This window comes from Carcharhinus amblyrhynchos, chromosome 5, assembly GCF_965287045.1.
Source record: "Carcharhinus amblyrhynchos chromosome 5, sCarAmb.v2.hapA, whole genome shotgun sequence".
In the NCBI taxonomy this organism is placed as follows: domain Eukaryota; kingdom Metazoa; phylum Chordata; class Chondrichthyes; order Carcharhiniformes; family Carcharhinidae; genus Carcharhinus; species Carcharhinus amblyrhynchos.
The window spans coordinates 56,480,494-56,499,197 of NC_137328.1; the positions used below are offsets into that span (position 1 = coordinate 56,480,494).

General features: G+C 41.8%; 1 protein-coding gene and 1 pseudogene across 1 annotated transcript in view; both read right to left on the minus strand.

Moving 5' to 3' along the window:
- Window positions 1-18,704, minus strand: part of LOC145343538 (solute carrier family 28 member 3-like) — a 169,725-nt gene that overhangs the window by 69,464 nt on the left and 81,557 nt on the right. The window contains exons 8-9 of the mRNA XM_080189788.1: window positions 7,783-7,908; window positions 1,627-1,757 (exon numbers count right to left, since the gene is read on the minus strand). Coding sequence (XP_080045914.1) covers window positions 1,627-1,757; window positions 7,783-7,908 — 257 coding nt within the window. The remainder of the gene's footprint in view (window positions 1-1,626; window positions 1,758-7,782; window positions 7,909-18,704) is intronic.
- LOC145343638 (U2 spliceosomal RNA) lies at window positions 880-1,045 on the minus strand (annotated as a pseudogene).

The window sequence follows — 18,704 nt, forward strand, 5'->3', positions numbered from 1 at the left end:
CACTCCAAAGATTCTCATTTTCTTTACCCATCTCAAGATCCTCCAGTTTACTGTGCATTACCTAGCATTTTGTGCCCTCCCAAATGCAATACTTCACACTTCTCTGGATTCAATTCCATTTCCATGTCAGAAAGAAAGGTGAATGCAGCCCTTGAAAGCCTGAGATCTCTCTGGTATTGTGTCCCTACCATCTGAAGGTAGCTCAGTTTTAGCATGTATATGCAAGGAGCTGCATAAGTCATTCTGTGTCTTCATTGATGATATATGATGGCTTTATCCCATTCTTGGCTGGTGCAGCTCCACCACCCTTATATACTGATGCTGGATTGGGGTTAACACAATAAGAAGTTGTCGTGAGACTGCTTACTGTGTTTACCCTTATATATCACCAGCACATCGTGGACATCTTGGTCTGCCCTTCTTCATCTCATGTTCAGTCACTTCCCATTCTGCTTACTGGAGGATGTCTCTTCCACACAGATAACTATTCCCATTTTTTCTGAGTCAGAAGGCTTAGATGCTGATGAGAGTCAAAACTGAGCTCTCAGCAGTAAGAATAAGGCCTTGAAATAAGAAAAATATGAAATAGAAACTCCATTTTTCTAAATTAAAGGTTTTCTAAATTAAAGGTTTATTTATTAGTCACAAGTAAGGCTGACATTAACACTGCAATGAAGTTATTGTGAAAAACCTAGTCGCTACACTCCGGCACCTGTTCAAGTCAATATACCTAGCCAACACGTCTTTCAGAGCGTGGGAGGAAACCGGAGCACCCGGAGGAAATCCATACAGACATGGGGTGAATGTGCAAACTCCACACAGGCAGTGACCCAAGCTGGAATTGGACTCAGCTCCCTGGTGCTGTGAGGCAGCAGTGCTAACCACTGTCCCAACATGCTGCCCACAAAAAAATTGGGTGGAAGGAGCAAGCCCCTTTCCCACTGCCCTGTCCTAAAAATCTGCTTAATATTTAGCCCCCAGATAGGGGATGTATCAGATATTAAGCTAACAACAGATATTACACAGATAAAGCATCACCAGCAGTCACAACACCCTGAACCCAAGTTCAAATTCAAGACTCAGCTGGAGACTCTAAATCCACCCTAACAAGCTAACTCTGCACTAAACAAAATCAGAAATCCACCTGGCATGAAACACATTCTACAAATACCATGTATTTCTGAAGTCAGTTGGGACATTAAATATCCCATTTGAATAAATATGAATAACATGGGCAGGTTCTCGATGTTTAGCCCCAGCTGCCTATAGTATTATCCGGATCGAGCATGATGATGTCAAGGACACGATCTGACATCCTCGTACCTATAGTCCATTAGCGCAGACACATTTTTACACCATATTATTCAGCCATGTTTTGAGTTGAAGGGTGCAAGAAGACGTCTACCTAAGTGCAATTCAGAAAGATTTGGAGCTTGCAGCAAGTTACACCATAGGTTATATTCGAGTTGAAAGATACAGGAAGAAGTCTACCTAAACACATCCAAAAAGATTTTGCACATAGGACCTTTTTCCCTCTCATTACTTTTGTTATCAGAAGAGCAGAATACCAAATGTATTTAATGAGATTTATTTTCATATAGCAATGAAAAAAGCAATGAAACTTACCTTTTATCCAACTTGAGGTTAGATCTGACCGTTATCTTTGGAGTTTCTGTTTCAGGCCAGAACAGTTTGGCAACAGCCAGAGAAGCAGGAGCAGACATAACTGAAGCTGTTAATAAATGGGCAGGTGAAACCTGTATTTGAAATATCAAAGCTTACACTTTCCCTTATAGCAACAATGGAGTACAACTGCATGATAAAGACCATGTAATTTAAATCTGACGTGACCCTATGCAGGGCTAAATAAAATTGACATGAATGATACTGATCTGCATAATCATTAGGGTTTATATTTCCTATAAAAGCACAAGTATATGATACTCATCAAGAAATTTAGCTGTTAGAAATCTTCATGGAGAATTTTTACAATCCTAAATTAGTTGTTCAAGCAACTAAAGGCCTGACCACCAATAGTGGAGTACTTAAAATTGGAGATCCTTAACAGACCAGAATTAGATCAGTGCATATATCTTAGTGGATTGTGAGGTCAGAGGAGATTACAGGGATAAGGAAGGGCAAGGCAATAGAGGTATCTGAAAACAGGCATGAGAATTTTAAAATCAAGGCATTACTTAACTGCGAACCAACGTAAAGTAAGCTCAGGAGAGATAAGTGAACAAGATCTGGTGAAGGTTAAGGGAAGATCAGCAAAGATTTGATGATCTCAATTCTATGGAGGGTAGAATGTGTGAGACCAGCAAGGAGTGCATTAGAATAACAAAGTTTGGGAGTAACAAAGCCATGAATGAGGGTTCCAATAGAATATTAACTGAGACAGTGGCGAAATTTGGCGGGGTTATGAAGGTGAAAATAGGCAGTGTTAATGATAACATAAATAGATAATCAGAAGCTCATCTCAGGATCAAACATGATATCATGATTGTGAACAGACTGATTTATTCTCAGACTGTTGCCATGGCGAGAGATGGAGTCAGTCGTTGGGGAATGGAAGTTGAAAACAATTAAATCAGTCATCCCTTTGTTGAATTGAAAGAAATTACTGTTCATCCAGTGTTGAATGTCAGATAAGCAATCTGATAATCTAGCAACAATAGGGGAGTTGAGAGAAGTCAGAAAATCACAGAACTGTTATTATGCAGAAGGAAGCCACTTAGCGCATCGTTTCTGCATCAGCTCTCCAAACTAGCATTTTAGCATAGTGCCATTCCCCTCCATCACTGCATATTGCCTCTATTCAAGTAATCTTCCAATGCCCTCTTGAATTCCTCAATTGAACCTCCCTCCATCACACTTCCAGGCAGCGCATTCCGGATCCGAACCACTCTGTGTGAAAATATTTTTTTCCTCACCTCACATCACATTTGCTTCTTAAATCTGTGCCCTCTCACTTTCATGGGGGAAGGTTACAGTTTCTCTCTACTTACTCTGTCCAGCCCCTCATGATTTTGCGCAACTCTATCAAACCTCCTCTCAGACTTCTTCTCTCCAAGGAGAACAGTCCCAGCTGCTCATCATAAGTGAAGCGAATGGTGAGAAAAACCTGAGGGTCACCCGCATACATGAAGAGAGACACTACACTTGCAGTTAATGTTGCCAAGGGCCATCACGTAAGTGGAAAATTGGAGGAGGCCAAAGAGAGGTAATTGCGGTACATCAGAGGCAATGTTGTAGAAGAGGGAAGGGAAATCATTGAACCAAGGACAAGGAAAATTACAGCATAGGAACAGGCCTTTCGGCCATCCAAGCCTGCATCAACTATGCTACCCAATTTAACTAAAACCCTTACCCTTCCGGGGATCATATCCCTCTATTCCCATCCTATTCATATATTTGTCAAGATGCCCTTAAAAGTCAATATCATATCTGCTTCTACTATCTTCCCGGCAATGAGTTCCAGACACCCACCACCCTCTGTGTAAAAAATCTGCTTCATACATCTCCTTTAAACCTTGCCCCTCACACTTAAACCTATGTCCCCTAGTAATTGACTCTTCCACCCTGCAAAAAGCTTCTGACTATCCACTCTGTCCATGCCTCTCATGATCTTGTAGGCTTCTATCAGATCACCGCTCAACCTCCGTTGTTCCAGTGAGAACAAACCAAGTTTCTCCAACCTCTTCTCACAGCTCATGCCCTCCATACCAGGCAACATCCTGGTAAATCTTTTCTGTACCCTTGCCAAAACTTCCACATCCTTCTGGTAGTGTGGCGACCAGAACTGAATACTATATTCCAAGTGCACCCTAACTAAGGTTCTATAAAGCTGCAACAGGACTTGCCAATTTTTAAGCTCAATGCCCCGGCCAATGAAGGCAAGCATGCCGTATGTCTTCTTGACTACTTTCTTCATCTGTATTGCCATTTTCAGTGACCTGAGTACCTGTACACCCAGGTCCCTTTGCCTATCAATACTCTTAAAGGTTCTGCCATTTATTGTATATTTTCTATTTGTATTAGACCTTCCAAAATGCATTACCTCGCATTAAATTCCATTTGCCATTTCTCCGCCCAAGTCTCCAACTGATCTATATCCTGCTGTATCCTCTGATGGTCCTCATCGGTATCTGCAAACCCACCAACCTTTGCGTCATTTGCAAACTTACTAATCAATCCAGTTACATTTTCTTACAAATCATATATATATATAAAACAAACAGCAAAGGTCCCAGCACTGATCCCTGAGGAACACCACATGTCACAGCCCTCCATTCAGAAATGCACTCTTCCACTGCTACCCTCTATCTTCTTTGACCGAGCTAGTTTTATATCCACATAGCCAGCTCACCTCTGATCCTATGCAGCTTCACCATCTGCACCAGTCTGCCATGAGTGATTTTGCCAAAGGCCTTACTGAAGTGCATGTTGACAACATCCACTGCCCTACCCTCATCAATCATCTTCATCACTTCCTCGAAAAACTCGATCAAGTTAGTGAGACACGGCCTCCCCTTCACAAAACTAAAAACTTGTAAGTTATTCTCTGGCTATGATTTGATAGGTAAGAATGGAACCACTTGAGCAGCCCATCCAGCTAGGCAACTGTATACGAGCAGAATGGCATGGTTTCCCTTGACATTCAATGGAATTACCATTGCTGAATCCCCATGATCAACAATCTGGGGATAATCACCGACCAGTTATTTAAGTGGACCTGCCACATAAATATTGTGGCTAAAAAAGCAGGTCAGAAGTTGAGAATTTTGCGGTGAGCAACTTACACTCTGACTCTACTGAGTCTTTCCTCCATCCTCAAGATGCAAGTCAGGAGTCTGATATGGAATATTCACCACTTCTTGGATGTATGTAGCCCCAACAACTCTCAAGATCAACACAACAAAGACAAAGTAGCTCGCTTGATTGGCACATTATCCATCACTTTAAAAATTCAACCAGTCCACCAATGGACTGCAAATCATCTACAACAATTAATCAAGACTTCATCAATGCCACATGTCTAGATCATTATCTCTCATCCTAGACAAAGTGTAGCAAATACAAGGCATTTGGGAGCACTACCACTTGCAAATTCCCCTTCAAGTCACACACTATATTGACTCAGAAACGTGTCACCAAACATTGATGACAAGAAGGCTATTGCAGGTGAGGACCTGGAAACTATTATCATTAGAGGTAGTGTTAGGCAAGCTAGTGGGGTTAAAGGTAGACGAGTCTCCGCGCCCTGATGGAATGCATCGCAGGGTACTAAAAGAGATGATGGGGGAAATAGCAAATGCATTAGTGGTAATTTACCAAAATCCCTTGGACTCTGGGGTGGTTCCCGCAGATTGAAAAACAGCAAATGTGATGCCACTGTTTAAAAGCAGATAATTATAGGCTGGTTAGCTTACCTTCTGTAGTAGGGAAAATGCTTGAATCTATCAACAAGGAAGAAATAGCGAGACATCTGGATACAAATTGTCCCATTGGGAAGATGCACCATGGGTTCATGAAGGGCAGATCATGTTTGACTAATTTGGTGGAATTCTTTGAGAATATTACATGCGCAGTGGACAATGGGGAACCTGTGGATATGATATTGGTTTCATTGTATCTGGATCTGGATTTCATCTATATCTGGATTTCCAGAAGGCATTTGACAAGACACCACATAAAAGACTGCTACATAAGATACAGGGGCACGGTGTTACAGGTAATGTATTAGCATGGATAGAGGATTGGTTAACTAACAGAAAGCAAAGAATGAAGGTAAATGGGTGTTATTCTGGTTGGTGATCAGTGACTAATAGTGTGCCTCAGGGATCAGAATTGGGACTGCAATTGTTTAAATTTACATAGATGATTTGGAGTTGGGGACCAAGTGCAGTGTGTCAAAATTCCCAGACGACATTAAGATAAGTGGCACAGCAAAGTATGGAGAGGACACAATGTCTGGAAAGGGATATAAGTGAGATGCAAGGGTTTGGCAGGTGGAGTATATTGCTGGTAAATGTGAGGTCATCCATTTTGGTTAGAATAACAGCAAAATGGACAATTACTTAAATGGTAAAAATATTACAGCATGCTCTGTGCAAAGGGACCTGGGTGTCCTAATGCATGAATCACAAAAAGCTGGCATGCAGATGCAGCAGGTAATTAAGAAGGCAAATAAAATTTTGTCCTTCATTGCTAGAGGAATGGAGTTTAAAAACAGGGAGGTTATGTTGCAGCTGTATAACGTGCTGGTGAAGTCAAACCTGAAGTACTGTGTACAGTTTTGGTCTCCTTACTTGAGAAAGGGTATACTGGCACTGGAGGGGATGCAGAGGAGATTCATTTGGTTGATTCTAGAGTTGAGAGGGTTGGCTGATGAGGGGAGATGAATAGACTAGGGCTCTACTCACTGGAATTCAGAAGAACGAGGGGAGATCTTATAGAAACATATAAAATAGAAGCAGGGAAGTTGTTTCCCCTGGCAGGTGCAACTAGAACTAGGGGGCAGGTTCTCAAAATAAGGGGGAGCAGATTTAGGACTGAATTGAGTAGGAACTTCTTCACCCAAAGGATTGTGATGCTGTGGAATTCCCTGCCCAGTGAAGCACTTGAGGCAATGTCATTGAATGCTTTTAAGGCAAGGATAGATAAATTTTTGAACAGTAAAGAAATTATGGATTATGGTGAGCAGGCAGGTAAGTGGAACTGAGTCTACGAAAAGATCAACCATGATCTTATTGAATTGCAGAGCAGGCTCGAGGGGCCAGATGGTCTAATCCTGCTCCTAGTTCTTATGTTCACCATTCCATCATCATCATTGGGTCAATAGTCCTGGAACTGCCAACTTTACTTTAATAGTGTGCCACTGCATACTGACCACAGCAGTTCATGAAGACAGATCAACACCATCTTTTCAAAGACAACTAAAGATGCCCAGCAATGTCCTGATTCCATAAATAAATAAAATCAAAACATCTGCCTCCTTTAACATCAATCTCCTATCTTCAGGTTCCTGTGACAAGCATCTTGCATTTCCAATGCCACACCTCCCTCCTGAGTAGCAAGACGGTCACTCTTGTGCTATACGTCCTGGGGGGACTTATTATTCAGGTAATGTGCTCTGTCACAATGTAACCAATGGCAACATGCTGTAATGATCAACTGATTAGCTGACCTAACAGACAATGTAACTAATGGCAACATGCTGTAATGATCAACTGACTAGTTGATCCGGTAGACAATGTAATCAATGGCAACATGCTGTGACGGTCAGCTGACTAGCTGATCCAGTAGACAATGTAACTAATGGCAACATACTGTGGTCAGATGACAAGTTGATCCAGTAGACAATGTAACCAATAGCAGCATGCTGTGATGGTCAGCTGACAAGTTGACCTGGTAGAAATAGAAAGCAGCTGGGAATTGGGGTGAGCATTTGTGGCCCAAGGGTTTGTGTAATTAAGGATGTTCATTAAATCTTTGCTTTGTGAAGTTGGTTTTCTTGGTTTATTATTGTTTGCTACTGATGTATTCTTACTGCCGAATGAAGATGCTCAACTCAGGAAACCAAGTTGAAGCAGCAGGCTGAAATCCATTTCTGACCGTCTTCTAATGCTCAGTCAGTCATTGGAGTCTATCAGTCTGATTAAAATTAGGAAGAAGTTACATTATTCCTATTTACCATAAATATTAAAATATACACAATCGTAACAGGACAAAAAAACTTCTGCTTTCGTCATATAATAATAGCCTATGTAAATCACTCACCCCAAATGAAATATATGCTCCCAGGACAGATCCTGCAATTGTAGAAAATCCACTGGTCATTACAGAATGTATTTCAGACCTTGTGAGATCCACCATATATGGTTGAATTAGCAGTGGAGATTCGACCTATGCAAAACACACAACAGTAGGCATGTTAGAATCTGACATCGAAATAAATTTGTTGGAAGTGCATTTTTCTTTCAGAAATAACAAGAATTAATAATTTATATAAACATATATATGTGTTTCTGATCAAGTCCAAAGATGTGCAGGTTAGGTGGATTGGCCGTGCTAAATTGCCCCTGAGTATCACAAGATGTGTAAATTAGGGGGATTAGAGGGCTAAATGTGTGGGATTACAGGGAAAGAGCAGACGGTGGGCCTACAAAGATACTCAGACTCGATGGGCTGAATGGCTTCCTTCTGCACTGTTGGAATTCTATGATTAGGGTTTCAAAATGAAGCCAGCAACTTCCAACACCCTATAACCCTGATGACTCAGTCAGATATCTCACCAATTAAGGAAACAGAAAAGAGAAACTGCACCAGTGAACAGAATGAAATGAAGAGCTGGAAACTTTACTGAAATTGAAATGGAGCTTCTAATAGGAAAGAGACATCTTCTGGACACAGGAGGCAAAAAAGCTGAAAACAGCCGCTCAAGCACTTTTGAGAGAGGGTAGACTGATAAATAGATCCTCTAATTCCTGGATATTCCTGCGACATAGGAAAAAGTGAAATGATTTGAAAAGAAAAATAGGTGACATATCAGTTATGTACCATGCCTAATTCATATTACAGAAGCCTAGATGAAAATTTTATTCCTTCCTGTATGTGGAGTAATTATCAAGGAAAAGCATCTGAAAGAGCATAAAAAGGAAAAATGTGCAGTAACCAATAATGTGCAGGAAGAATAGAAGTGTAAACTATTTTCTAAATGGGGAGAGAATTCAAAAATCCGAAACGCAAAGGGACTTGAGAGTTCTCGTTCAGGATTCTTTTAAGGTTAACTTGCAGGTTGACTTGGTAGATAGGAAGGCAAATGTAATGTTAGTATTCATTTCAAGAAGACTAGAATACAAAAGCAGGGATATAATGCTGAGGCTTTAAAAGGCTCTGGTGAGACCACATTTGAAATATTGTGAGCAATTTTGGGCCCCGTATCTAAGGAAGGACTTGCTGGCCTTGGAGATGGTCCAGAGGATGTTCACAAGAATGATCCAAAGAATGAAAAGCTTGATGTAGGAGGAGCGTTTGAGGACTTTGGGTTTGTATTCAATGAAGTTTAGAAGAATAAGGGAGGATCTCATTGAATCTTACAGAATACCGAAAAGCCTGAATAGAGTGGACATTTAGAAGATGTTTCCATTGGTAGGAGAGACTGGGATCCAAGAGTGCAGCCTCAGAGTAAAGGGATGACCCTTTAGAACCGAAATGAGGAGGAACTTCTTCAGCTTGAAGGTGGTAAATCTATGGAATTTACTGCCACGAAAGGCTGGAGGACAAGTCATTGAGTTTATTTAAGACAGAAATAGATTCTTGATTGGTAAGGGGATCAAAGGTTACAAGGAAAAGTGGGGAGAATAGGGTTGAGAAAATTATCAGCCATGATTGAATGATGGAGCAGGCTCAACAGCCGAATGGCTTAACTCTGCTCCTATATTTTATGGTCTAACCTTATTTAGCTTAAATTATCAGAGATTCATTGTGTTTTTATAGATGCTGCGAGGAGATCACTACAAGACATGGGGGAAATGAGAAGCTGAGGCTGAAAGTTTACAGCCAGAAAATCAGGAGCAGCCCCACTACTGATGACTGTGGTAGCCAGGACCAAAGTTACCAAAGATAATCACCACATTTTTGTTGTTTTTCACCTGTAGATTGGGCCTTATCTTGAATGCTGTTTCAACTTATCTGTCAATTAAGTGGATTTGTGAGTTTAAAAATCCAAACAAACCCAATGACTCACACCAAAGTGCCTCCAATCAAGTCATGTCAATCCTGTATGGCAGCATTAAAACTGGAAGTTGTGATATGTGCAGAAGAAAATAGCAGAAACATGGATGCTCACCGTAAATATGGAGTCAGCAAAAAAAAAGTTCAGGACTGGTGCAAGGCAAAGAAAATGTTACATACAATCACGCAGACCACAAAAGTAAACCTTGGATCTTAATCCAAGTGGACTAACATCAAACAGAAATTAGAAGAATATGTATTGACACAAACAGCCGTACGCCGTGGGTTAAATACAATTCATCTTATTTTAAGGCCAGACAGATTGCTAGATTTTGGAATTATAAATTTTAGTGGTAATCCATCATAATATTTCAGTTTAAAGCAACTAAGGGGACTGTGTATTCAACAGTGGACAAGTACGTCCCAGAAACTCCCTGAAGAATTTAAAGAGAAGCTAAACAACTTCACCTCTTTCATCACATAGAGAACTGTAACATGTCAAACATGGACAAAATGCTCCTAACATTTGATTTTCCAATGAACAGGACAACAGAGAGTAAAGGAGCTGAAACAGTGACTAGCAAGGCTACAGGTCTCAAAGAGGCAAGTTTCACTGTAGTGTTTATATGTGCTGCTCATGGCGGGAAGCCATGTCCAGTGATAATCTTAAAGTAGAAGGCCATGCCAAAGAGGTTTCTGAAAAGTGTACTAGTAGAAGTTAATCCAGGGGGGTGGATGGATAATCAGATGATGGGGCAACGGCTTTGGATGTGCAACTGACATTGGCCAGGTGGATTTTTTCAAACAAAAAGTCAATGTTAGTCATGGGCTTTCTACAAGCTCATTTAAGTGAGGCAACAAAGTGCAGATTAGAGTAGTGGTTTGTAAACAAATTTCCAGGCAACACACTTTAATGAAATGGTTCACCCACATAACTCAATAATAACTAGCTAACTATAAATCTAATTGTAGGTGCAATCAAACTCTTTGGAAACGGCAGTGTCATAAGTAAATGGCATTTCTTGTATATTTCATTGTCACATGGCTGCGTGCTATATTAATGTGATAGCTGAGCCTGCTTGGTCGTCACAATGTGATAGCTGAGCCTGCTTGGTCTGCTTGGCTGTATAGGGCATTGGTGAGGCCGCAGCTGGAGTACTGTGTACAGTTTTGGGTGCCGTACTTACGCAAGGATATTTTGGCCTTGGAGGGAGTGCAGAGGAGGTTTACTAGGCTGATGCCAGAGTTGAGGGGGTTGAGCTATGAGGAGAGGCTGAATAAACTAGGCTTGTACTCGTTAGAGTTTAGAAGAATGAGGGGAGATCTCATTGAGACGTATAAGATGATGAATGGGATGGATAGGGTAGAGGTGGAGAGACTCTTCCCGCTCAGAAAGGATAGTAGGACTAGGGGGCACAGCCTCAAGATAAAGGGGGGGTGGTTTAGAACGGAGTTGAGGAGGAACTTCTTCACTCAAAGGGTGGTGAATCTCTGGAATTCTCTGCCCGTTGAAGTGGTGGAGGCTACCTTGCTAAATATTTTTAAGACGCGGGTTGATGGGTTTTTGATAAGAGAGGGGATTAAGGGTTATGGGGAGAGGGCGGGAATGTGGAACTGAGCCACGACAGATCAGCCATGATCTTATTGAATGGTGGGGCAGGCTCGAAGGGCTAGATGGCCTACTCCTGCTCCTATTTCTTATGTTCTTATGTTCTTACAATCTGACTCCCATCAGGATGAAAGGACAATATGCACATCAGGCACTGAGTTCAGCTGGGTCCTTTGTGTTGTCTTCACCATTGTCATTGTGAAGAGCAATGGCAACAAAATGTGTTTTACTCAATACTGGATACTCCTGGGAGATGCTGATCTAGAAAGGCGGCAATCTTACAGACTTGTGACGTGTTTATAATGTGCTGCAACAAGTCAGGTACAGCATATCAGTCTCTTCAGGAGTCAGCTTTAACTGATACGGTTAGGTTGAATATCATAAGATTTGTGAAAGTTGTATGTCTACAGGAGAACACAGTTTCATGAACAAAGAACATAGGCAGCATGCCTCCTATGCAGATGTAACCAGGTGGAATATGGATACATAGGACAATGTCTAAACCCGCGATTATGAACGGATGTATCAAAGCTGAGATTATCATTAGACCAGAGAAACGAGATACTCATCCAGAGGAAGACCATAATAATTATTCCTGCCCTCAGCCTTATGCTAGCTGCAAACTTCCACTTTAACAGAGTGGAGAAGGATTCAAAGTTTTCTCTGATGTAGATTAAACTGTATTGAAAGTATTCAATCGTTGATTCATATGCTAAAATACAGTTTCCCAGTTGCCTTGGGAGTCACATACGTTACAGTTTATAATTGTTGGTGAACCAGGTTTGGATTTGCTAAAAAAAATTTGTAATGATTTTTAAAAATTAATAAATGTACTTATAACAGAGAATTTCTGGTTTGGTCTAATATACTTCTTTGTCTATGAATGGAGATGTACCATATTGAAAAATGCAGTAATTGCCTGAAGTCATGGCTTCACACGATGTTCCACCCCAAGAACTATTCAGACTGCAGCAAGCAAAACACCAGCGACAACAGAAATGCACAGAGTGAAGGTAAATAGGGTTAGCGTGCACCAAGACCTTTCAGATTAGCCTGAATGCCTCAGGTATCGTGCCTGCTCTCTTTCAGCTATTCTGTCATTTGAATGGAAAAGTACTTGGATTAGTATGTGTATTATCCAAGTGTATAGTGCTTCGGTAGCTTATCAGGGTGCCATGATAGTGAAGGAATTGTGTTTTGTGGTCTGACATTATCAGTGTGGGTTCATCCTGAACTTGCTTGTTGGCTTTACTGTTCACATACAATCTGCTTGAATGGCATGTATTGACATAGCACAGCACTTACAGGGTTGTGCTGTGATCTCCTGCATGTTCATTTAGTTGAGTGCAGACAATTGTAGGAAGGAAATGACAAAAGCCTGTTCCAGTGAAGTCCTTAAAGGTGGGTCTTCACAGCAGCAGATGAGGCCTGCAATAGATTCTGTAGTGTTTGGGAGGACACTAAGAATCTTTTTGTAATAGATATTCTCACAGGGCAACACGTATTAGCTCTCAATTACATCAACAATGACAGTATGTACTCTGAGGTCAAAGTTCTGCCATTTGTTGAAGAGTTGACAGTCACTTTCTGATCATATTTCAATATTTGCACTCTGTGAGCAGTGTCGAATGCAGTAAAATGATAAATATAACGTACTGATGGCAGATCTTTCATTGAGCCCGAGATAGAATAGATCCACCTCCGTTCCTGACACCGTGCATCCCAGATTACCCTGTCATCCTCCTTTGGTAGGTCATATTCCCAACTCTAGCCTGCTCCAACTCTACAGGTGCACAGTGTGCAGGCACAACCACTTAGAAAGCAGGATTGTGATGTTGAGAAGTTGTTTGACCTCCAATTCCCATCTCAAAGGTAAAAGTCCAACCATTTGTACAAATCTGAGGGTGAATGTCAGGATTGGATCGAAAGATGGGAAAAGAGTAGGGGTTGAAACAAAGAAGCATGGGTGTAAGGTAAAATAAGTTGGTGTGTAAAGTGATATGCCAAAGTAGATTTGAGAAAACAATCTGAAGGGGCTGGGATGATACTTACAGGACGTAAGTAAATGGACTGTTCAAAAAAAAATTCTTTCATCCTTTATCCCCCACCTAGGTCATTGAACTGCTTCCTAAATTGTATCCAGAAACATCGCACTCCAAACCAGCATATCTCTCCAGATCCTTAAAGCCCCCAGCATCGCATCCAGGGAAGTATCAGTGAAATGAGGTGCAATTTTTTTAATATATATTTTCATTGAAGATTTTTTTAAAATGTTTTACAAATATCGCAACAAACTCTCAAAGATTGGTGCAATAAAATAAGTACATAAAGTAAAAGTATATTTATTAGTCACAAGTAGGCTTACATTGACACTGCAGTGAAATTACTGTGAAAATCCCCAAGTCGTTACATTCCGGCACCTGTTCGGGTACTTTGAGGGAAATCTTAACATGGCCAATGCATCTAATCAGCGTGTCTTTTGGACTGTGGGAGAAAACAAGAGCACCTGGAGGAAACCTACAAAGTCATGAGGGGAATGTGCAAGCTCCACATAAACAGTGACCCAAACAGGGAATCAAACCCAGGTCCCTGGTGCTGAGGCAGCAGCACTAACCACTGTGCCCTGTACATATAGGAAAAGATAGAAAAAAATTACTAATACAGTTGGTTTGAATTATTCATTGTATCCAATGCCTCCCATCATACAAGTCATAAAAATATATATCGAAGGATGGGGGGATATCAGGATGCAGTCACAATTGGTTCAGTGGTACACAACCAAGCTCAAATGATGACAATAGAGCTACAGAGTTTATAGAAAATCTACGTTAGACAATGCGGAGTCCAGAACTTTTAGATAAGGGTCCCTTACCTTATGAAATGTATTCAGTTTAGCTTGAAGTAAACAAGTCAAGAATTCCATTGATATACATTCCAGCATGATTTCATGTTAATTCTGAATTGAAGGGTGCTCACTGCTAATCTATGAGCAAAGGATATTCTTCCGTGCTGCAAATGTTAAAATATTATACAGCTTTTTCCCATTCACGTCACTAATTTTTTTGTCTGGGAGATCCAGTATCAGATGCAAAGGATCAAAATCTAAGGCTATATCAAAGATCCTCTCAAGCTCTTTAAGACATTAAGCCAGTAGGCTTTAATCTTGACAGACGACCAAAACCAACACAGGTAATCCCTCACATCCACCTTGCACTTCTGACACAACGAGAACATGGGAAAATTAAACCTGTGCTGCAAGTTTGGAGGAGGCGATAGCCTGGTGGTATTATCACTCGACTATTAATCCAGAAACCAAGCTAATGTGCTGGGGACCCAGGTTCGAATCCTGCCTCGACAGATGGTGGAATGTGATTTCAATAAAAAAATTTGGAATTAAAAGCCTGTTGATGACCATGAAACTAATGTCGATTGTCGAAAAAATCCATCTGATTCACTAATGTGAACGGAAATCTGCCTAGTCCGGGCTACATGTGACTCCAGAGCCACAACAATGTTATGTGGTTGACTCTCAACTGCCCTCTGAAATGGCCTAGCAAGCCACTCAGTTGTATCAATTGCTACGAAGTCTCAACAAAGAAATGAAACTGAATGGACCATTTGGCATTGACCTAGGCACTGGAAAAGACAATGGCAAAACAAGCACCCTGTCAACCCTTCAAAGTCCTCTTTACTAACATCTGGTGGTTTGTGCCAAAATTGGCGGAGCTGTCTCACAGACGAATCATGCAGCAGCCTGACATAGTTATTCTCATTGAATCATAGATAATACCTCAGACACCACCATTACCAACCCTGGATATGTCCTGTCCCACTGGCAGAACAAATCCAGCTGAGGTGGTGGTACAGTGGTTTAAGTCAGGAGGGAATTGCCCTGTGAGTCCCTAACATCGACTCTGGATCCCAAGAAGTCTCATGGCTTCAGTTAAACATGAGCAAGGAAGCCTCTTACTGGCTACCACGTACCATCCTCCTTCGGCTGATGAATCAGTACTCCTCCACGTTGAACAACACTTGGAGGAAACACTATGGGTGGCAAGGGTGCAAAATGTACTTTGGGTGGGGATTTCAATGTCCACAACCAAGAGTGGCTTGGCAGCAGAATTACTGATTGAGCTGATCAGGTCCGAAAGAATATGATTGTTAGACTGGGTCTGCAACAGGTAGTGACGGAACCAACAAGAGGAAATAACATACTTGACCTCATCCTTACCAATCTGCCAGCTGCAGATGGATCTGTCCATGACAGTATCAGTAAGAGTGACTACTGCACAATCCTTGTGGAGACCAAGTCCTGCCTTCACAGTGAGAATAACCTCTTCATGTTGTCTGGCACTATCACCGTGCTAAATGGGACAAACTTCAAACCAATCTAGCAAATCAAGACCAGGCATCCATGAGGTGCTGTGGACCATCAACAACAGTGGTACTAAACTCCAGCACAATCTGCAACCTCATTGCGTGACATATCCCCAACTCAACCATTTCCATCAAGCCAGGGAGTCAACCCTGGTTCAATGGAGAGTGCAGCAGGGCATGCCAGGAGTAGCATCAGGTATACCTAAAAATGATCGTCAGCCTGGTGAAGCTACCAAACAGGACTACTTGCATGTCAAATGGCAGAAAAAGCAAGCGATAGAACTAAGTGATTCCACAACAAACGAATCAGATCTAAGCTCTGCAGTCCTTTCACATCCAGTCGTGAATGATGGCGGATAATTAAACAACTCACTGGGGGAGGCGGTTCCATAAATATCCCTCCCCTCAATGATGGAGGAACACATCAGTGCAAAATATAAGGCAGAAGTATTCGCAGCAATCTTCAGCTAGGAGTGCTGAGTGAATGATCCATCTCGGCCTCCTGCAGTGATCCCCAGCATCTCAGATGCCAGCCTCCAGCTAATTCAATTCACTCCACATGAAATGAAGAAACTGTTGGTGGCACTGGATACTGCAAAGACAATGATAACATTCTGGCAATAGTATGGAAGACTAGTGCTCCAGAACTTAGCGCTCCCCTAGCCAAGCTCTTCCAGTACAGTTACAACACGGGCAGCTATCCAACAAAGTGGAAAATTGCCCAGGTATGTCCTGTACACAGAAAATAAACCTGTTTGGACTTTAAACTGGTGGTGTGGGATTTCTTTCTGTACACAGAAAGCAGGACAAATCCAATCCAGCCAATTACAGCCCAATCTACTCTTGATCATCAGTAAAGTGATGGAAGGGGTTATCAACAGCACTATAAAGCAGCACCAGCTCAGTGACTCCCTGGGTTTCACCAGGGTCATTCAGCTCCTGACCTTATTACAGCCTTGGTTCAAACATGGACGAAAGAGTTGAATTCCAGAGGTGAGACAGTGATAGCCATTGACATCAAGGCCACATTCGATCCAGTGTGGCATCAAGGAGCCCTCGCAAAACTGGAATCAATGAGTATCGGTGGCAAACTCTCTGCTGGTTGGAATCATACCTGATAGATAGGAAGATGGTTGTGATTGTGGAGGGTCAGTCATCTCAGCTCCAGGGCATCTCTGCAGGAATCCCTCAGGGTAGTGTCCTAGGCCCAACAGTCTTCAGCTGCTTCATCAATTACTTTCCTCCATGATAAGGTGAGAAGTGGGGATGTTCGCTGATGTTTGCATAGTGTTCAGCACCACACGCAATTCCTCAGATACTGAAGCAGTCAAAGCCGCCCTGATGCAAAAAGGTAAAAATAGAAGTTCTTCCACAATAAACCCTGTAGCACTGCTCCTTGACACTGCATCGCCTATACCACGCCCACACCGCCCCCCCCCGACCCCTTGCCTAGCCAGGGATACTGCCCAGATGTGATTCTCTCTCTACAAGTGATGCACTCACTTCCAGCAGGTCTGTCCGCCAGGTGTACGCTGTGGGAGACCAGTCAAATAGCCCCATTATCTTAGTATCTGTTATTGGGAAAACGTTATAGTCCATTACAAAGGATGTAATAGCATAGCATTTAGAAAAACATAACATAATCACGCAGAGCCAGCATGCTTCCTGAAGGGGAAATCATGCCTGGCAAATTAGAATTCTTTGAGGTAGTAACCAGCTGGATAGATAAAGGGGAACTAGCAGACGTAACATACTTGGATTTATAAAAACGCATTTGATAAGGTACCACACAAAAGGCTACGTAATAAGGTAAGAGTGATAGTATTGGGTTTAGTATATTAGCATAGTTAGAGAATTGGTGAACTTTTAGAAGACAAAAAGTTGGATATGCATTTTCAGAGTGGCAACTGGTAACTAGTGGAGTGCCACGGGGAACAATGTTTGACAAGGGAAATTGTAGGCTTAGGTAAAAGGAGAAAGGAAGCATACGATATGTCTAAGCAACTAAAAACTGATGAAGCCCTTGAGGAGTATGGAGAAAGTAGTCTAAAAGACATGCTGGTTAGATGCATTGCCAATGCTAAATTCTCCCTCAGTGTACCTGAACAGACATCAGAGTGTGGCGACTAGAGAATTTTCACAGTAACTTCATTGCAGTGTAAAGGGGGCCATGAAATGTCTTTAACAAACAGGGTCAAGGAGAATCCCAAGGCTTTTTGTGCATATAACTGGAGCAAGAGGGCAGCAAGAGAAAAAGTAGGCCAGCTCAAGGACAACGGAGGGAAGTTATGCTTGGAGCCACAGGAAGTGGGTGAGATCCTTAATGAGTGCTTTATATTGGTATTCACCAAGGAGAAGGACACGACAGTGTTGAAATCAGGGATGGGCATGTGAATGCTCTAGAGAATATCAATATATCAAAGGAAGAAGTGTTGGATATCCTAAATCGCATTAAGAAAGAAAGCAGGGATAATCCAGGAAATTATAAGTCAGTGAGCCTGATATCTATGGTGGGGAAACTTTTGAAGAAGATACTGAGGAATAGAATATATGCACATTTGGAGGAGAATGGACTGATTAATGACAGGCAGCATGGTTTTGTACGGGGAAGGTCATGCCTTACCAAATTGATTGAGTTTTTTGAAGGGGTGACAAAGATAATTGCTGAGGGAAGGGCTGTGAATGTAGTTTATATGGACCTTAGTAAGGCATTTGGCAAAGTCCCACAAGGCAGACCAGTACAAAAATTAAAATCACAATGGGAACTGGCTTGGTCATACAAAACAGTGTAGTGGTGGAAAGGCGCTTTTCAGAACGGAAATCTATAGCTAGTGGTGTTCCTGCAGGGATCAGAACTCAGACCTTTGTTGTTTGTAGTATATAGGAATAATCTAGAGGAAAATGTGGGTGATCTGATTAGTAAGTCTGCATATGACACAAAGATTGGTAGAGTTGCTGATAGTGCTGGGATTGTCAGAGG